At 47.4% G+C, this 20706-nt stretch overlaps 1 protein-coding gene across 1 annotated transcript in view; it reads left to right on the top strand.

Moving 5' to 3' along the window:
* Nucleotides 1–20706, top strand: part of LOC134958791 (complement factor H-like) — a 258602-nt gene that overhangs the window by 167137 nt on the left and 70759 nt on the right. The window contains exon 7 of the mRNA XM_063941517.1: nucleotides 9540–9719. Within this exon, the coding sequence (XP_063797587.1) occupies nucleotides 9540–9719 (180 nt within the window). The remainder of the gene's footprint in view (nucleotides 1–9539; nucleotides 9720–20706) is intronic.

Here is a 20706-nt window from a genome sequence, read left to right as displayed (position 1 = left end):
TCCTCCTTCACATTCTCCCGCAACTGGGGGTGCGAGGAGAAGGCTAAGAATTCCGAGCACACCCACTGGCGGTGATGCAGGGCAGTCTGTAGCGAGTGCTGACATCTGGTCCGGACTGAAGGACCTGCCAACGATTTCTGACATGTCGTCTACTGTCACTGCATATGATTCTGTCACCATTGAAAGAATGGTGGAGGATTATATGAGTAACCGCATCCAGGTAGGCACGTCAGACAGTCCGTACGTATACTGGCAGGAAAAAGAGGCAATTTGGAGGCCCTTGCACAAACTGGCTTAATTTTACCTAAGTTGCCCCCCCTCCAGTGTGTACTCCGAAAGAGTGTTTAGTGCAGCCGCTCACCTTGTCAGCAATCGGCGTACGAGGTTACTTCCAGAAAATGTGGAGAAGATTATGTTCATCAAAATGAATTATAATCAATTCCTCCGTGGAAACATTCACCAGCAATTGCCTCCTGAAAGTACACAGGGACCTGAGATGGTGGATTCCAGTGGGGACGAATTAATAATCTGTGAGGAGGGGGATGTACACAGTGTAAGGGGTGAGGAATCGGAGGAAGAGGAGGTGGACATCTTGCCTCTGTAGAGACAGTTTGTGCAAGGAGAGATTGATTGCTTCTTTTTTGGTGGGGGCCCAAACCAACCAGTCATTTCGTTCACAATCGTGTGGCAGACCCTGTGGCTGAAATTATGGGTTTGTTAAAGTGTGCATGACCTGTTTATACAACATAAGGGTGGGTGGGAGGGCCCAAGGAAAATTCCATCTTGCACCTCTTTTTTCTTTCATTTTTTTTGCATCATGTGCTGTTTGGGGACTATTTTTTTGAAGTGCCATCCTGTCTGACACTGCAGTGCCACTCCTAGATGGGCCAGGTGTTTGTGTCGGCTACTTGTGTCGCTTAGCTTAGTCATCCAGCGACCTTGGTGCACCTCTTTTTTTCTTTGCATCATGTGCTGTTTGGGGACTGTTTTTTTGAAGTGCCATCCTGTCTGACACTGCAGTGCCACTCCTAGACGGGCCAGGTGTTTGTGTCACCCACTTGTGTCGCTTAGCTTAGCCATCCAGCGACCTTGGTGCACCTATTTTTTTCTTTGCATCATGTGCTGTTTGGGGACTATTTTTGAAATCTGCCATCCTGTCTGAAACTGGGGATCCAGACTGAAAGTCGACAGTAACTAGGTCGACAATGTCTTGGTCGACCACTATTGGTCGACAGTAACTAGGTCGACAGGGTGTCTAGGTCGACAGGGTCTTTAGGTCGACATGTTCTAGGTCACACCTCACACCTCACAATATTATTTTTAGTCCTAAAATTTGCACCGAGGTCGCTGGATGACTAAGCTAAGCGACCCTAGTGGCCGACACAAACACCGAGCCCATCTAGGAGTGGCACTGCAGTGTCACGCAGGATGGCCCTTCCAAAAAACACTCCCCAAACAGCACATGACGCAAAGAAAAAAAGAGGCGCAATGAGGTAGCTGTGTGAGTAAGATAAGCGACCCTAGTGGCCGACACAAACACCGGGCCCATCTAGGAGTGGCACTGCAGTGTCACGCAGGATGGCCCTTCCAAAAAACACTCCCCAAACAGCACATGACGCAAAGAAGAAAAAAAGAGGCGCAATGAGGTAGCTGTGTGAGTAAGATAAGCGACCCTAGTGGCCGACACAAACACCTGGCCCATCTAGGAGTGGCACTGCAGTGTCACGCAGGATGGCCCTTCCAAAAAACACTCCCCAAACAGCACATGACGCAAAGAAGAAAAAAAGAGGCGCAATGAGGTAGCTGTGTGAGTAAGATAAGCGACCCTAGTGGCCGACACAAACACCGGGCCCATCTAGGAGTGGCACTGCAGTGTCACGCAGGATGGCCCTTCCAAAAAACACTCCCCAAACAGCACATGACGCAAAGAAGAAAAAAAGAGGCGCAATGAGGTAGCTGTGTGAGTAAGATAAGCGACCCTAGTGGCCGACACAAACACCGGGCCCATCTAGGAGTGGCACTGCAGTGTCACGCAGGATGGCCCTTCCAAAAAACACTCCCCAAACAGCACATGACGCAAAGAAGAAAAAAAGAGGCGCAATGAGGTAGCTGTGTGAGTAAGATAAGCGACCCTAGTGGCCGACACAAACACCTGGCCCATCTAGGAGTGGCACTGCAGTGTCACGCAGGATGGCCCTTCCAAAAAACACTCCCCAAACAGCACATGACGCAAAGAAGAAAAAAAGAGGCGCAATGAGGTAGCTGTGTGAGTAACATAAGCGACCCTAGTGGCCGACACAAACACCTGGCCCATCTAGGAGTGGCACTGCAGTGTCACGCAGGATGGCCCTTCCAAAAAACACTCCCCAAACAGCACATGACGCAAAGAAGAAAAAAAGAGGCGCAATGAGGTAGCTGTGTGAGTAAGATAAGCGACCCTAGTGGCCGACACAAACACCTGGCCCATCTAGGAGTGGCACTGCAGTGTCACGCAGGATGGCCCTTCCAAAAAACACTCCCCAAACAGCACATGACGCAAAGAAGAAAAAAAGAGGCGCAATGAGGTAGCTGTGTGAGTAAGATAAGCGACCCTAGTGGCCGACACAAACACCTGGCCCATCTAGGAGTGGCACTGCAGTGTCACGCAGGATGGCCCTTCCAAAAAACACTCCCCAAACAGCACATGACGCAAATAAAAATGAAAGAAAAAAGAGGTGCAAGATGGAATTGTCCTTGGGCCCTCCCACCCACCCTTATGTTGTATAAACAGGACATGCACTCTTTAACCAACCCATCATTTCAGTGACAGGGTCTGCCACACGACTGTGACTGAAATGACGGGTTGGTTTGGACCCCCACCGAAAAAGAAGCAATTAATCTCTCCTTGCACAAACTGGCTCTACAGAGGCAAGATGTCCACCTCATCATCATCCTCCGATATATCACCGTGTACATCCCGCTCCTCACAGATTATCAATTCGTCCCCACTGGAATCCACCATCTCAGCTCCCTGTGTACTTTGTGGAGGCAATTGCTGCTGGTCAATGTCTCCACGGAGGAATTGATTATTATTCATTTTAATGAACATCATCTTCTCCACATTTTCTGGAAGTAACCTCGTACGCCGATTGCTGACAAGGTGAGCGGCGGCACTAAACACTCTTTCGGAGTACACACTTGTGGGAGGGCAACTTTCAATGGTGAGAGAATCATATGCAGTGATAGTAGATGACATGTCCATAATCGTTGTCAGTTCCTTCAGTCCGGACCAGATGTCAGCATCAGCAGTCGCTCCAGACTGCCCTGCATCACCGCCAGCGGGTGGGCTCGGAATTCTGAGCCTTTTCCTCGCACCCCCAGTTGCGGGAGAATGTGAAGGAGGAGATGTTGACAAGTCGCGTTCCGCTTGACTTGACAATTTTGTCACCAGCAGGTCTTTGAACCCCAGCAGACTTGTGTCTGCCGGAAAGAGAGATCCAAGGTAGGTTTTAAATCTAGGATCGAGCACGGTGGCCAAAATGTAGTGCTCTGATTTCAACAGATTGACCACCCGCGAATCCTTGTTAAGCGAATTAAGGGCTCCATCCACAAGTCCCACATGCCTAGCGGAATCGCTCCCTTTTAGCTCCTCCTTCAATGCCTCCAGCTTCTTCTGCAAAAGCCTGATGAGGGGAATGACCTGACTCAGGCTGGCAGTGTCTGAACTGACTTCACGTGTGGCAAGTTCAAAAGGTTGCAGAACCTTGCACAACGTTGAAATCATTCTCCACTGCGCTTGAGACAGGTACATTCCACCTCCTATATCGTGCTCAATTGTATAGGCTTGAATGGCCTTTTGCTGCTCCTCCAACCTCTGAAGCATATAGAGGGTTGAATTCCACCTCGTTACCACTTCTTGCTTCAGATGATGGCAGGGCAGGTTCAGTAGTTTTTGGTGGTGCTCCAGTCTTCTGTACGTGGTGCCTGTACGCCGAAAGTGTCCCGCAATTCTTCTGGCCACCGACAGCATCTCTTGCACGCCCCTGTCGTTTTTAAAAAAATTCTGCACCACCAAATTCAAGGTATGTGCAAAACATGGGACGTGCTGGAATTTTCCCAGATTTAATGCACACACAATATTGCTGGCGTTGTCCGATGCCACAAATCCACAGGAGAGTCCAATTGGGGTAAGCCATTCTGCGATGATCTTCCTCAGTTGCCGTAAGAGGTTTTCAGCTGTGTGCGTATTCTGGAAACCGGTGATACAAAGCGTAGCCTGCCTAGGAAAGAGTTGGCGTTTGCGAGATGCTGCTACTGGTGCCGCCACTGCTGTTGTTGCGGCGGGAGTCCATACATCTACCCAGTGGGCTGTCACAGTCATATAGTCCTCACCCTGCCCTGCTCCACTTGTCCACATGTCCGTGGTTAAGTGGACATTGGGTACAACTGCATTTTTTAGGACACTGGTGAGTCTTTTTCTGACGTCCGTGTACATTCTCAGTATCGCCTGCCTAGAGAAGTGGAACCTAGATGGTATTTGGTAACGGGGGCACACTACCTCAAGAAATTGTCTAGTTCCCTGTGAACTAACGGCGGATACCGGACGCACGTCTAACACCAACATAGTTGTCAAGGCCTCAGTTATCCGCTTTGCAACAGGATGACTGCTGTGATATTTCATCTTCCTCGCAAAGGACTGTTGGACAGTCAATTGCTTGGTGGAAGTAGTAAAAGTGGGCTTACGACTTCCCCTCTGGGATGACCATCGACTCCCAGCAGCAACAACAGCAGCGCCAGCAGCAGTAGGCGTTACACGCAAGGATGCATCGGAGGAATCCCAGGCAGGAGAGGACTCGTCAGAATTGCCAGTGACATGGCCTGCAGGACTATTGGCATTCCTGGGGAAGGAGGAAATTGACACTGAGGGAGTTGGTGGGGTGGTTTGTGTGAGCTTGGTTACAAGAGGAAGGGATTTACTGGTCAGTGGACTGCTTCCGCTGTCGCCCAAAGTTTTTGAACTTGTCACTGACTTATTATGAATGCGCTGCAGGTGACGTATAAGGGAGGATGTTCCGAGGTGGTTAACGTCCTTACCCCTACTTATTACAGCTTGACAAAGGCAACACACGGCTTGACAAATGTTGTCCGCATTTCTGTTGAAATACTTCCACACCGAAGAGCTGATTTTTTTGGTATTTTCACCAGGCATGTCAACGGCCCTATTCCTCCCACGGACAACAGGTGTCTCCCCGGGTGCCTGACTTAAACAAACCACCTCACCATCAGAATCCTCCTTGTCAATTTCCTCCCCAGCGCCAGCAACACCCATATCCTCCTCATCCTGGTGTACTTCAACACTGACATCTTCAATCTGACTATCAGGAACTGGACTGCGGGTGCTCCTTCCAGCACTTGCAGGGGGTGTGCAAATGGTGGAAGGCGCATGCTCTTCACGTCCAGTGTTGGGAAGGTCAGGCATCGCAACCGACACAATTGGACTCTCCTTGTGGATTTGGGATTTCGAAGAACGCACAGTTCTTTGCGGTGCTTTTGCCAGCTTGAGTCTTTTCATTTTTCTAGCGAGAGGCTGAGTGCTTCCATCCTCATGTGAAGCTGAACCACTAGCCATGAACATAGGCCAGGGCCTCAGCCGTTCCTTGCCACTCCGTGTGGTAAATGGCATATTGGCAAGTTTACGCTTCTCCTCCGACAATTTTATTTTAGATTTTGGAGTCCTTTTTTTACTGATATTTGGTGTTTTGGATTTTACATGCTCTGTACTATGACATTGGGCATCGGCCTTGGCAGACGACGTTGCTGGCATTTCATCGTCTCGGCCATGACTAGTGGCAGCAGCTTCAGCACGAGGTGGAAGTGGATCTTGATCTTTCCCTAATTTTGGAACCTCAACATTTTTGTTCTCCATATTTTAATAGGCACAACTAAAAGGCACCTCAGGTAAACAATGGAGATGGATGGATACTAGTATACTTATGGATGGACGAGCGACTGCCGACACAGAGGTAGCTACAGCCGTGGACTACCGTACTGTGTCTGCTGCTAATATAGACTGGATGATAATGAGATGAAATCAATATATATATATATAATATCACACTAGTACTGCAGCCGGACAGGTAGATATATTTATTATGTAATGACTGATGACGGACCTGCTGGACACTGTCAGCTCAGCAGCACCGCAGACTGCTACAGTAAGCTACTATAGTAGTATGTATCAAGAAGAAAGAAAAAAAAAACCACGGGTAGGTGGTATACAATTATGGATGGACCAGCGACTGCCGACACAGAGGTAGCTACAGCCGTGGACTACCGTACTGTGTCTGCTGCTAATATAGACTGGATGATAATGAGATGAAATTAATATATATATATATATATATATATAATATCACTAGTACTGCAGCCGGACAGGTATATATATTTATTATGTAATGACTGATGACGGACCTGCTGGACACTGTCAGCTCAGCAGCACCGCAGACTGCTACAGTAAGCTACTATAGTAGTATGTATCAAGAAGAAAGAAAAAAAAAAACACGGGTAGGTGGTATACAATTATGGATGGACCAGCGACTGCCGACACAGAGGTAGCTACAGCCGTGGACTACCGTACTGTGTCTGCTCCTAATATAGACTGGATGATAATGAGATGAAATTAATATATATATATATATATATATATATAATATCACTAGTACTGCAGCCGGACAGGTATATATATTTATTATGTAATGACTGATGACGGACCTGCTGGACACTGTCAGCTCAGCAGCACCGCAGACTGCTACAGTAAGCTACTATAGTAGTATGTATCAAGAAGAAAGAAAAAAAAAACCATGGGTAGGTGGTATACAATTATGGATGGACCAGCGACTGCCGACACAGAGGTAGCTACAGCCGTGGACTACCGTACTGTGTCTGCTGCTAATATAGACTGGATGATAATGAGATGAAATTAATATATATATTTATATATATAATATCACTAGTACTGCAGCCGGACAGGTATATATATTTATTATGTAATGACTGATGACGGACCTGCTGGACACTGTCAGCTCAGCAGCACCGCAGACTGCTACAGTAAGCTACTATAGTAGTATGTATCAAGAAGAAAGAGAAAAAAAAAAACCACGGGTAGGTGGTATACAATACATATACAATTATATATATATTATATACAATTATATATATATATATATATATATATATATATATATTAAACTGGTGGTGATTAATTAAACTGGTGGTCAGGTCACTGGTCACACTATCAGCAACTTGCAAGTAGTACTCCTAAGCAGACAATCACAATATATATTATACTGGTGGTCAGTGTGGTCACAATGGCAGTGTGGCACTCTGGCAGCAAAAGTGTGCACTGTACGTTATATGTACTCCTGAGTCCTGCTCTCAGACTCTAACTGCTCCCCACTGTCAGTGTCTCCCCCACAAGTCAGATATACATTATACAGTCACACTATCTATCTATCACTTCAGCAAGTAGTAGTACTCCTCCTAATGCTCCCCAAAATTACTAAAGTAAATAATACTGTGTCTCTCTCTACTCTAGTAGTCTCACTCTCTATAAACGGAGAGGACGCCAGCCACGTCCTCTCCCTATGAATCTCAATGCACGTGTGAAAATGGCGGCGACGCGCGGCTCCTTATATAGAATCCGAGTCTCGCGATAGAATCCGAGCCTCGCGAGAATCCGACAGCGGGATGATGACGTTCGGGCGCGCTCGGGTTAACCGAGCAAGGCGGGAAGATCCGAGTCGCTCTGACCCGTGAAGAAAAAACTGAAGTTCGGGCGGGTTCGGATTCCGAGGAACCGAACCCGCTCATCTCTAGTATATAGGGCTCTTAAGAGAGGCTGCTGATAGATTGCAATGCAGAGAATGATAGTCTAATCTGCTGATGTTCTTTTATTGCCACCGTATGAGTTATAGTTAAACTGTTTTGAATAAATTGATGACCAAATGTAAAGCAAAGCTATTTTTTGTATGCGTGGTTGTTTAGGGTGTAGTATGGTATGCCGGCGGCCGGGCTCCCGGCGACGAGCATATCGGCACCGGGAGCCCGACCGCCGGCATACCGACAACGTGGCAAGTGCAAATGAGCCCCTTGTGGGCTCGCTGCGCTCGCCGCGCTGCGGGCACGGTGTCGCGCTACGCGCGCCACGCTATTTTATTCTCCTTCTAGGGGAGTCGTGGACCCCCACGAGGGAGAAAAAATGTTGGTATGCCGGCTGTCGGGATTCCGGCGCCGGTATACCGTGCGCCGGGATCCCGACAGTCGGCATACTGAAGACCACCCGTTATTTATTATAGTTCAAGGTTGTTGTTATTATTTTCTTTATTAATTCATAGCATATTTAGTTAAGGAGTTTAATGGAAAGAAAAAAATATATTTTCAATCAATTGTTGCATTACTAGGTTGTCAAAATACAAAATCATTGCATATGTGTGTGTTTGTACATGTTTGTGTGAAATGGTATTTAGGGGGTCATTCCGAGTTGATTGCTCGCTAGCTATTTTTTGCAGTGCTGCGAACAGATACTCGCCGCTTATAGGGGAGTGTATGTTAGCTTTGCAAGTGTGCAATCACATGAGCAGCCGAGCACTACAAAAAAAGTTTTGTGCAGTCTCTGAGTAGCTCTGGACTTACTCAGCCGCTGCGATCACTTCAGCCTGTCCAGTCCTGGAATTGATGTCAGAAACCCACCCTGCAAACACTTGAACACGCCTGCGTTTTTCCAAACACTCCCAGAAAACGGTCAGTTGACACCCTCAAACGCCTTCTTCCTGTCAATCTCCTTGTGATCGGCTGTGCGAATGAATTCTTTGTTAAATCCATTACTCAGCAACGATTCGCTTTGTACCCGTACGACGCTCCTGCGCATTGACGTGATTGCAGCGCAGCGAAAAATCCTAGTGTGCGATCTGGTCGGAATGACCCCCACAGTCCGGCACTCCACTTAAATGAAGCAAAAATGCTCAGGTGCCCTCTGTGTGCTGTACAGTAGAATGTGTAGGCAGAAACAAAGTAGCGGCACTCAGAGTCTCCTTATAGATAGCTTATATTCTTGTCACAAACATACTGCAGAGTATGCCAACGTTTGTGTGTGTATAATTTTTATTATTATTATTATTATTATTATTATTATTACTATTATTACTATTATCATTTATTTATAATCTGCCACAATGGATCTGCAGTGCCTAACAACAAAGTACTGTACATAAACAAATGAGTAAGACAAGAAAACAACAGCTTACAGTATATTATAAGACAATGTAGGACAAGTCCATGGTAAATAAACATTTCTGCATAAGCGACAGGACACTGAAATAATCATCCGGGTGGCAGAAATCGAGGGCTAGGTGCCGTTGTAGGGAGTATGGAGTACCAAATGGTCTAAGAGAGGGAAGAGGGGAGGGGGCCCTGCTCATGAGAACGTACATTCTGAAGGGGAGGGGCAGACAGACAGGGGTGACATGGTGTTTTATTTACATTTTTATGTCATATTTTCCTAGAAATTACCTGCAACCAGTATCAACAAGTGGCCAATGGTAGATTGATATCTGAGAAGTCTGCCTACAAAGAAGGAGATGAAATTGCGCTGCAGTGTAATGAAGGTTTTACAATCCAGGTTGAACCAACTAAACCCCGTGTATGCACATCAAATGGCTGGTCTCCACCTGCAGCCTGTATCAGTAAGTACATTTACATACAATTATTCTTTCATTGCATGTTTATTATTCCTATCTGATATGTTATTTTCCTATCTAGGCAGTATAAATGATGCCATGCAAACCTTCTAACTTCAGGTTAAATATATTTTTGTCTATCTAAATTGCAGTATCAGTGGCGTAAGTAGAAATGTTTCTACCCCAAGCCAAAACATTCATGCTCTTGGTTCCATGCGTGGTGCCAGGGGTTTTCACGCTCAGGGTGTCAAGCTCGTTGCCAGGGGTTTCATGCTCTTGGGGCCTGATTCAGACCTGATCGTAACTGCAAATTTGTTAGCAGATAGGCAAAACCATGTCCATCGCAGGGAGGGAGGGGGGCAGATTTAACATGTGCTGAGAGAGTTAGATGTGGGTGGGGTGTGTTCAATCTGAAATCTCATACCACGTTAACACTGACAATAAGCGGGTTGCAGTGCCGTAACTAGGTGTGTGCAGAAGGGGCGTTGCCACAGCGCACACCTAGTTAGAGCGCATATTCCCCCTGCGCTCCCACTGCCCGCATACCCGTTCAAGGGGCACAAAGTGTGCAGCATTGTAATGAGTCAGACTGACTCATTAAAAGACGCCTGTGCCCTGTGATGTGCGCGGTCACCGGAGCGAGGGGAGGAGGAGAAGGGAGGGGGACTTTGAAGCCTGCAGACCCCGAGAAAGCAAGGCGGAGACCCCGCCCAGCAATACTTGTTGGTCACGCCCCCACGCCGGCCCAGCTTGAGAGGGGCAGGTGAACTGATGTGCTGCTGGCCTTGCCTGCATTCCCAGATCTCCTGCTCTCCCGGCCAGGTCAGCAGCTGGAGGTGCGTGCTCTATGGTTCGGGGATTTTTAAAGGGGGCGTGGTCATGGGGGTCCGCGATTAGGCCACGCCCCGACTTGGCCTTGGCAAATTGTGTGCAGCCCTACCTGCTCAGTGCTCTCTCACCTTCTGACTAATTACTCCTGCAGTCATTCACCATGGAGATAAAGTGTGAGTGGTGACTACAGGGGACAGAGTGTGTGCATGTGTATCAGGGGCGTTTTAAGAGAGGAGGAGGCCCGGGTGCAGCCTCCTACGTTCGGGCCCCCTCCTCTCTGCCAGCAGCGGGAAGAGTCTGAGCACTAGAGCGCTCAGACTCTACTGAGCATGCGCAGATCCCCGGGAAAATGGCGCGGTGGCTATTTTCCCTGAGATTTCTCTACTGCGCATGCGCAGAACTCCGTGAAAATGGCCACTGGGCCATTTTCATGGAGTTTTAACACCGCCGTGGACGTCGCCGCGGGACTACGGAGGGGTGAGTATTCCGAAAATGGGTGCAGCGTGTGCGGTGGGGGCCCCCTCTGGATTTAGGGGCCCGTGTGCACCGTACACACTGCACCCATTATAGAGACGCCAGTGGTGTGTATAGGGACTGGGGGGATGACAGACGTTGTCTGCCGTAATGTGTAAAAAGGGGACGATGTCTGCCATAATGTGTAAAAAGGGACGCTGTCTGCCGTAATGTGTAAAAAGGGGGCTCTGTCTGCCGTAATGTGTAAAAAGGGGACGCTGTCTACCTTAATGTGTAAAAAGTAGAGATGAGCGCCTGAAATTTTTCGGGTTTTGTGTTTTGGTTTTGGGTTCGGTTCCGCGGCCGTGTTTTGGGTTCGAACGCGTTTTGGCAAAACCTCACCGAATTTTTTTTGTCGGATTCGGGTGTGTTTTGGATTCGGGTGTTTTTTTCAAAAAACACTAAAAAACAGCTTAAATCATAGAATTTGGGGGTCATTTTGATCCCAAAGTATTATTAACCTCAAAAACCATAATTTACACTCATTTTCAGTCTATTCTGAATACCTCACACCTCACAATATTATTTTTAGTCCTAAAATTTGCACCGAGGTCGCTGTGTGAGTAAGATAAGCGACCCTAGTGGCCGACACAAATACCGGGCCCATCTAGGAGTGGCACTGCAGTGTCACGCAGGATGTCCCTTCCAAAAAACCCTCCCCAAACAGCACATGACGCAAAGAAAAAAAGAGGCGCAATGAGGTAGCTGTGTGAGTAAGATTAGCGACCCTAGTGGCCGACACAAACACCGGGCCCATCTAGGAGTGGCACTGCAGTGTCACGCAGGATGGCCCTTCCAAAAAACCCTCCCCAAACAGCACATGACGCAAAGAAAAAAAGAGGCGCAATGAGGTAGCTGTGTGAGTAAGATTAGCGACCCTAGTGGCCGACACAAACACCGGGCCCATCTAGGAGTGGCACTGCAGTGTCACGCAGGATGTCCCTTCCAAAAAACCCTCCCCAAACAGCACATGACGCAAAGAAAAAAAGAGGCGCAATGAGGTAGCTGTGTGAGTAAGATTAGCGACCCTAGTGGCCGACACAAACACCGGGCCCATCTAGGAGTGGCACTGCAATGTCACGCAGGATGTCCCTTCCAAAAAACCCTCCCCAAACAGCACATGACGCAAAGAAAAAAAGAGGCGCAATGAGGTAGCTGACTGTGTGAGTAAGATTAGCGACCCTAGTGGCCGACACAAACACCGGGCCCATTTAGGAGTGGCACTGCAGTGTCACGCAGGATGTCCCTTCCAAAAAACCCTCCCCAAACAGCACATGACGCAAAGAAAAAAAGAGGCGCAATGAGGTAGCTGACTGTGTGAGTAAGATTAGCGACCCTAGTGGCCGACACAAACACCGGGCCCATTTAGGAGTGGCACTGCAGTGTCACGCAGGATTTCCCTTCCAAAAAACCCTCCCCAATCAGCACATGATGCAAAGAAAAAGAAAAGAAAAAAGAGGAGCAAGATGGAATTGTCCTTGGGCCCTCCCACCCACCCTTATGTTGTATAAACAAAACAGGACATGCACACTTTAACCAACCCATCATTTCAGTGACAGGGTCTGCCACACGACTGTGACTGATATGACGGGTTGGTTTGGACCCCCCCCCAAAAAAGAAGCAATTAATCTCTCCTTGCACAAACTGGCTCTACAGAGGCAAGATGTCCACCTCATCATCACCCTCCGATATATCACCGTGTACATCCCCCTCCTCACAGATTATCAATTCGTCCCCACTGGAATCCACCATCTCAGCTCCCTGTGTACTTTGTGGAGGCAATTGCTGCTGGTCAATGTCTCCGCGGAGGAATTGATTATAATTCATTTTAATGAACATCATCTTCTCCACATTTTCTGGATGTAACCTCGTACGCCGATTGCTGACAAGGTGAGCGGCGGCACTAAACACTCTTTCGGAGTACACACTTGTGGGAGGGCAACTTAGGTAGAATAAAGCCAGTTTGTGCAAGGGCCTCCAAATTGCCTCTTTTTCCTGCCAGTATAAGTACGGACTGTGTGACGTGCCTACTTGGATGCGGTCACTCATATAATCCTCCACCATTCTATCAATGTTGAGAGAATCATATGCAGTGACAGTAGACGACATGTCCGTAATCGTTGTCAGGTCCTTCAGTCCGGACCAGATGTCAGCATCAGCAGTCGCTCCAGACTGCCCTGCATCACCGCCAGCGGGTGGGCTCGGAATTCTGAGCCTTTTCCTCGCACCCCCAGTTGCGGGAGAATGTGAAGGAGGAGATGTTGACAGGTCGCGTTCCGCTTGACTTGACAATTTTGTCACCAGCAGGTCTTTCAACCCCAGCAGACTTGTGTCTGCCGGAAAGAGAGATCCAAGGTAGGCTTTAAATCTAGGATCGAGCATGGTGGCCAAAATGTAGTGCTCTGATTTCAACAGATTGACCACCCGTGAATCCTTGTTAAGCAAATTAAGGGCTCCATCCACAAGTCCCACATGCCTAGCGGAATCGCTCCGTGTTAGCTCCTCCTTCAATGTCTCCAGCTTCTTCTGCAAAAGCCTGATGAGGGGAATGACCTGACTCAGGCTGGCAGTGTCTGAACTGACTTCACGTGTGGCAAGTTCAAACGGCATCAGAACCTTGCACAACGTTGAAATCATTCTCCACTGCGCCTGAGACAGGTGCATTCCACCTACTATATCGTGCTCAATTGTATAGGCTTGAATGGCCTTTTGCTGCTCCTCCAACCTCTGAAGCATATAGAGGGTTGAATTCCACCTCGTTACCACTTCTTGCTTCAGATGATGGCAGGGCAGGTTCAGTAGTTTTTGGTGGTGCTCCAGTCTTCTGTACGTGGTGCCTGTACGCCGAAAGTGTCCCGCAATTCTTCTGGCCACCGACAGCATCTCTTGCACGCCCCTGTCGTTTTTTAAAAAATTCTGCACCGCCAAATTCAAGGTATGTGCAAAACATGGGACGTGATGGAATTTGCCCATATTTAATGCACACACAATATTGCTGGCGTTGTCCGATGCCACAAATCCACAGGAGAGTCCAATTGGGGTAAGCCATTCCGCGATGATCTTCCTCAGTTGCCGTAAGAGGTTTTCAGCTGTGTGCGTATTCTGGAAAGCGGTGATACAAAGAATAGCCTGCCTAGGAAAGAGTTGGCGTTTGCGAGATGCTGCTACTGGTGCCGCCGCTGCTGTTCTTGCAGCGGGAGTCCATACATCTACCCAGTGGGCTGTCACAGTCATATAGTCCTGACCCTGCCCTGCTCCACTTGTCCACATGTCCGTGGTTAAGTGGACATTGGGTACAACTGCATTTTTTAGGACACTGGTGAGTCTTTTTCTGACGTCCGTGTACATTCTCGGTATCGCCTGCCTAGAGAAGTGGAACCTAGATGGTATTTGGTAACGGGGGTACACTGCCTCAATAAATTGTCTAGTTCCCTGTGAACTAACGGCGGATACCGGACGCACGTCTAACACCAACATAGTTGTCAAGGCCTCAGTTATCCGCTTTGCAGCAGGATGACTGCTGTGATATTTCATCTTCCTCGCAAAGGACTGTTGAACAGTCAATTGCTTACTGGAAGTAGTACAAGTGGGCTTACGACTTCCCCTCTGGGATGACCATCGACTCCCAGCAGCAACAACAGCAGCGCCAGCAGCAGTAGGCGTTACACGCAAGGATGCATCGGAGGAATCTCAGGCAGGAGAGGAATCGTCAGAATTGCCAGTGACATGGCCTGCAGGACTATTGGCATTCCTGGGGAAGGAGGAAATTGACACTGAGGGAGTTGGTGGGGTGGTTTGCGTGAGCTTGGTTACAAGAGGAAGGGATTTACTGGTCAGTGGACTGCTTCCGCTGTCACCCAAAGTTTTTGAACTTGTCACTGACTTATTATGAATACGCTGCAGGTGACGTATAAGGGAGGATGTTCCGAGGTGGTTAACGTCCTTACCCCTACTTATTACAGCTTGACAAAGGGAACACACGGCTTGACACCTGTTGTCCGCATTTCTGGTGAAATACCTCCACACCGAAGAGCTGATTTTTTTGGTATTTTCACCTGGCATGTCAACGGCCATATTCCTCCCACGGACAACAGGTGTCTCCCCGGGTGCCTGACTTAAACAAACCACCTCACCATCAGAATCCTCCTGGTCAATTTCCTCCCCAGCGCCAGCAACACCCATATCCTCCTCATCCTGGTGTACTTCAACACTGACATCTTCAATCTGACTATCAGGAACTGGACTGCGGGTGCTCCTTCCAGCACTTGCAGGGGGCGTGCAAATGGTGGAAGGCGCATGCTCTTCACGTCCAGTGTTGGGAAGGTCAGGCATCGCAACCGACACAATTGGACTCTCCTTGTGGATTTGGGATTTCGAAGAATGCACAGTTCTTTGCTGTGCTGCTTTTGCCAGCTTGAGTCTTTTCATTTTTCTAGCGAGAGGCTGAGTGCTTCCATCCTCATGTGAAGCTGAACCACTAGCCATGAACATAGGCCAGGGCCTCAGCCGTTCCTTGCCACTCCGTGTCGTAAATGGCATATTGGCAAGTTTACGCTTCTCCTCCGACAATTTTATTTTAGGTTTTGGAGTCCTTTTTTTTCTGATATTTGGTGTTTTGGATTTGACATGCTCTGTACTATGACATTGGGCATCGGCCTTGGCAGACGACGTTGCTGGCATTTCATCGTCTCGGCCATGACTAGTGGCAGCAGCTTCAGCACGAGGTGGAAGTGGATCTTGATCTTTCCCTAATTTTGGAACCTCAACATTTTTGTTCTCCATATTTTAATAGGCACAACTAAAAGGCACCTCAGGTAAACAATGGAGATGGATACTAGTATACAATTATGGACTGCCTGCCGAGTGCAGACACAGAGGTAGCCACAGCCGTGAACTACCGTACTGTACTGTGTCTGCTGCTAATATAGACTGGTTGATAAAGAGATGTCTATGTAACTATGTATGTATAAAGAAGAAAGAAAAAAAAACCACGGTTAGGTGGTATACAATTATGGACGGACTGCCTGCCGAGTGCAGACACAGAGGTAGCCACAGCCGTGAACTACCGTACTGTACTGTGTCTGCTGCTAATATAGACTGGTTGATAAAGAGATGTCTATGTAACTATGTATGTATAAAGAAGAAAGAAAAAAAAACCACGGTTAGGTGGTATACAATTATGGACGGACTGCCTGCCGAGTGCAGACACAGAGGTAGCCACAGCCGTGAACTACCGTACTGTACTGTGTCTGCTGCTAATATAGACTGGTTGATAAAGAGATGTCGTAGTAGTATGTATGTATAAAGAAGAAGAAAAAAACCACGGTTAGGTGGTATATACAATTATGGACGGGCTGCCGAGTGCCGACACAGAGGTAGCCACAGCCGTGAACTACCGCACTGTACTGTGTCTGCTGCTAATATATAGACTGGTTGATAAAGAGATAGTATACTCGTAACTAGTATGTATGTATAAAGAAAGAAAAAAAAACCACGGTTAGGTGGTATATACAATAATGGACGGGCTGCCGAGTGCCGACACAGAGGTAGCCACAGCCGTGAACTTCCGCACTGTACTGTGTCTGCTGCTAATATAGACTGGTTGATAAAGAGATAGTATACTCGTAACTAGTATGTATGTATAAAGAAAGAAAAAAAAACCACGGTTAGGTGGTATATACAATTATGGACGGGCTGCCGAGTGCCGACACAGAGGTAGCCACAGCCGTGAACTACCGCACTGTACTGTGTCTGCTGCTAATATAGACTGGTTGATAAAGAGATAGTATACTCGTAACTAGTATGACTATAAAGAAAGAAAAAAAAACCACGGTTAGGTGGTATATACAATTATGGACGGGCTGCCGAGTGCCGACACAGAGGTAGCCACAGCCGTGAACTACCGCACTGTACTGTGTCTGCTGCTAATATAGACTGGTTGATAAAGAGATAGTATACTCGTAACTAGTATGACTATAAAGAAAGAAAAAAAAACCACGGTTAGGTGGTATATACAATTATGGACGGGCTGCCGAGTGCCGACACAGAGGTAGCCACAGCCGTGAACTACCGCACTGTACTGTGTCTGCTGCTAATATATAGACTGGTTGATAAAGAGATAGTATACTCGTAACTAGTATGTATGTATAAAGAAAGAAAAAAAAACCACGGTTAGGTGGTATATACAATTATGGACGGGCTGCCGAGTGCCGACACAGAGGTAGCCACAGCCGTGAACTACCGCACTGTACTGTGTCTGCTGCTAATATAGACTGGTTGATAAAGAGATAGTATACTCGTAACTAGTATGTATGTATAAAGAAAGAAAAAAAAACCACGGTTAGGTGGTATATACAATTATGGACGGGCTGCCGAGTGCCGACACAGAGGTAGCCACAGCCGTGAACTACCGCACTGTACTGTGTCTGCTGCTAATATATAGACTGGTTGATAAAGAGATAGTATACTCGTAACTAGTATGTATGTATAAAGAAAGAAAAAAAAACCACGGTTAGGTGGTATATACAATTATGGACGGGCTGCCGAGTGCCGACACAGAGGTAGCCACAGCCGTGAACTACCGCACTGTACTGTGTCTGCTGCTAATATATAGACTGGTTGATAAAGAGATAGTATACTCGTAACTAGTATGTATGTATAAAGAAAGAAAGAAAAACCACGGTTAGGTGGTATATACAATTATGGACGGGCTGCCGAGTGCCGACACAGAGGTAGCCACAGCCGTGAACTACCGCACTGTACTGTGTCTGCTGCTAATATAGACTGGTTGATAAAGAGATAGTATACTCGTAACTAGTATGTATGTATAAAGAAAGAAAAAAAAACCACGGTTAGGTGGTATATACAATTATGGACGGGCTGCCGAGTGCCGACACAGAGGTAGCCACAGCCGTGAACTACCGCACTGTACTGTGTCTGCTGCTTATAGACTGGTTGATAAAGAGATAGTATACTCGTAACTAGTATGTATGTATGAAGAAAGAAAAAAAAACCACGGTTAGGTGGTATATACAATTATGGACGGGCTGCCGAGTGCCGACACAGAGGTAGCCACAGCCGTGAACTACCGCACTGTACTGTGTCTGCTGCTAATATATAGACTGGTTGATAAAGAGATAGTATACTCGTAACTAGTATGTATGTATAAAGAAAGAAAAAAAAACCACGGTTAGGTGGTATATACCATTATGGACGGGCTGCCGAGTGCCGACACAGAGGTAGCCACAGCCGTGAACTACCGCACTGTACTGTGTCTGCTGCTAATATAGACTGGTTGATAAAGAGATAGTATACTCGTAACTAGTATGTATGTATAAAGAAAGAAAAAAAAACCACGGTTAGGTGGTATATACAATTATGGACGGGCTGCCGAGTGCCGACACAGAGGTAGCCACAGCCGTGAACTACCGCACTGTACTGTGTCTGCTGCTAATATAGACTGGTTGATAAAGAGATAGTATACTCGTAACTAGTATGACTATAAAAAAAGAAAAAAAAAACACGGTTAGGTGGTATATACAATTATGGACGGGCTGCCGAGTGCCGACACAGAGGTAGCCACAGCCGTGAACTACCGCACTGTACTGTGTCTGCTGCTAATATATAGACTGGTTGATAAAGAGATAGTATACTCGTAACTAGTATGTATGTATAAAGAAAGAAAAAAAAAACACGGTTAGGTGGTATATACAATTATGGACGGGCTGCCGAGTGCCGACACAGAGGTAGCCACAGCCGTGAACTACCGCACTGTACTGTGTCTGCTGCTAATATAGACTGGTTGATAAAGAGATAGTATACTCGTAACTAGTATGTATGTATAAAGAAAGAAAAAAAAAACACGGTTAGGTGGTATATACAATTATGGACGGGCTGCCGAGTGCCGACACAGAGGTAGCCACAGCCGTGAACTACCGCACTGTACTGTGTCTGCTGCTAATATAGACTGGTTGATAAAGAGATAGTATACTCGTAACTAGTATGACTATAAAGAAAGAAAAAAAAACCACGGTTAGGTGGTATATACAATTATGGACGGGCTGCCGAGTGCCGACACAGAGGTAGCCACAGCCGTGAACTACCGCACTGTACTGTGTCTGCTGCTAATATAGACTGGTTGATAAAGAGATAGTATACTACTAATATTATATATACTGGTGGTCAGGTCACTGGTCACTAGTCACACTGGCAGTGGCACTCCTGCAGCAAAAGTGTGCACTGTTTAATTTTAATATAATATTATGTACTCCTGGCTCCTGCTATAACCTATAACTGGCACTGCAGTGCTCCCCAGTCTCCCCCACAATTATAAGCTGTGTGAGCTGAGCACAGTCAGATATATATATACATTGATGCAGCACACTGGGCTGAGCAGTGCACACAGATATGGTATGTGACTGAGTCACTGTGTGTATCGTTTTTTTCAGGCAGAGAACGGATATATTAAATAAAACAAACAACTGCACTGTCTGGTGGTCACTGTGGTCGTCAGTCACTAAACTCTGCACTCTCTTCTACAGTATCACAGCCTCAGGTCAATCTCTCTCTCTCTCTCTCTCTCAACCCTAATCTAAATGGAGAGGACGCCAGCCACGTCCTCTCCCTATCAATCTCAATGCACGTGTGAAAATGGCGGCGACGCGCGGCTCCTTATATAGAATCCGAGTCTCGCGAGAATCCGACAGCGTCATGATGACGTTCGGGCGCGCTCGGGTTAACCGAGCAAGGCGGGAGGATCCGAGTCTGCTCGGACCCGTGAAAAAAACATGAAGTTCGTGCGGGTTCGGATTCAGAGAAACCGATCCCGCTCATCTCTAGTAAAAAGGGGACGATGTCTGCCTTAATGTGTAAAAAGGGGACGATGTCTGCTGTAATGTGTAAAAAGGGGACGCAGTCTGCTGTAATGTGTAAAAAAGAGGGACGTTGTCTGCCTTAATGTGTAAAAAGGGGACGCTGTCTGCCTTAATGTGTAAAAAGGGGACGCTGTCTGCCTTAATGTGTAAAAAGGGGGACGCTGTCTGCCGTAATGTGTAAAAAGGGGAATCTGTCTGCCATAATGTGTAAGAGGGGCTGTACCTGGTGTAGTGGCGCTACTGTGCGGCGTAATTTGAATAATGGAGACTACTATAATATGTAATGTGAATTGGTATTATTTTGTTGCCACACCCCTTCCCCATGAAGCCACGCCCCTATATTTTTTACGCTCGCCTACGGCGCGCACTGCCCCTTTTTTTACATGGGGGGGGCGATGCCCTATCTTGCACACAGCGCTAAAATGTCTAGTTACGGCACTGGCGGGTTGCACCCGGGACTCGTGCACGAGTCCTTCCTGGGTGCAACCTGCTTGAGACCCCGTTTAGAGTGGCGGCCTGACACGGCATATTGCAGTGTCGATGACGTCACCATGTCATATGCAGGGGCGGCGCTTGGAGATCAGATGATCTACAAGCGCTGCCCGCTCCAATAGTGTGAATGGGTCCCGGATCGCATTGATCCGGGAACACCGTTCACACTTGCGCCTGACCCGGTATTGACCCGGGAATAACCCTTCTTTATTCCCGGGTTGAAATACCGGGTCAGACGACCCGGGAACTTGCCAGGACCCCCATTCACACTGCAAATAAATCCG

Source organism: Pseudophryne corroboree, chromosome 9, assembly GCF_028390025.1.
Source record: "Pseudophryne corroboree isolate aPseCor3 chromosome 9, aPseCor3.hap2, whole genome shotgun sequence".
NCBI classification, from domain to species: Eukaryota; Metazoa; Chordata; class Amphibia; order Anura; family Myobatrachidae; genus Pseudophryne; species Pseudophryne corroboree.
This window is presented reverse-complemented; position numbering and strand designations above follow the sequence as displayed.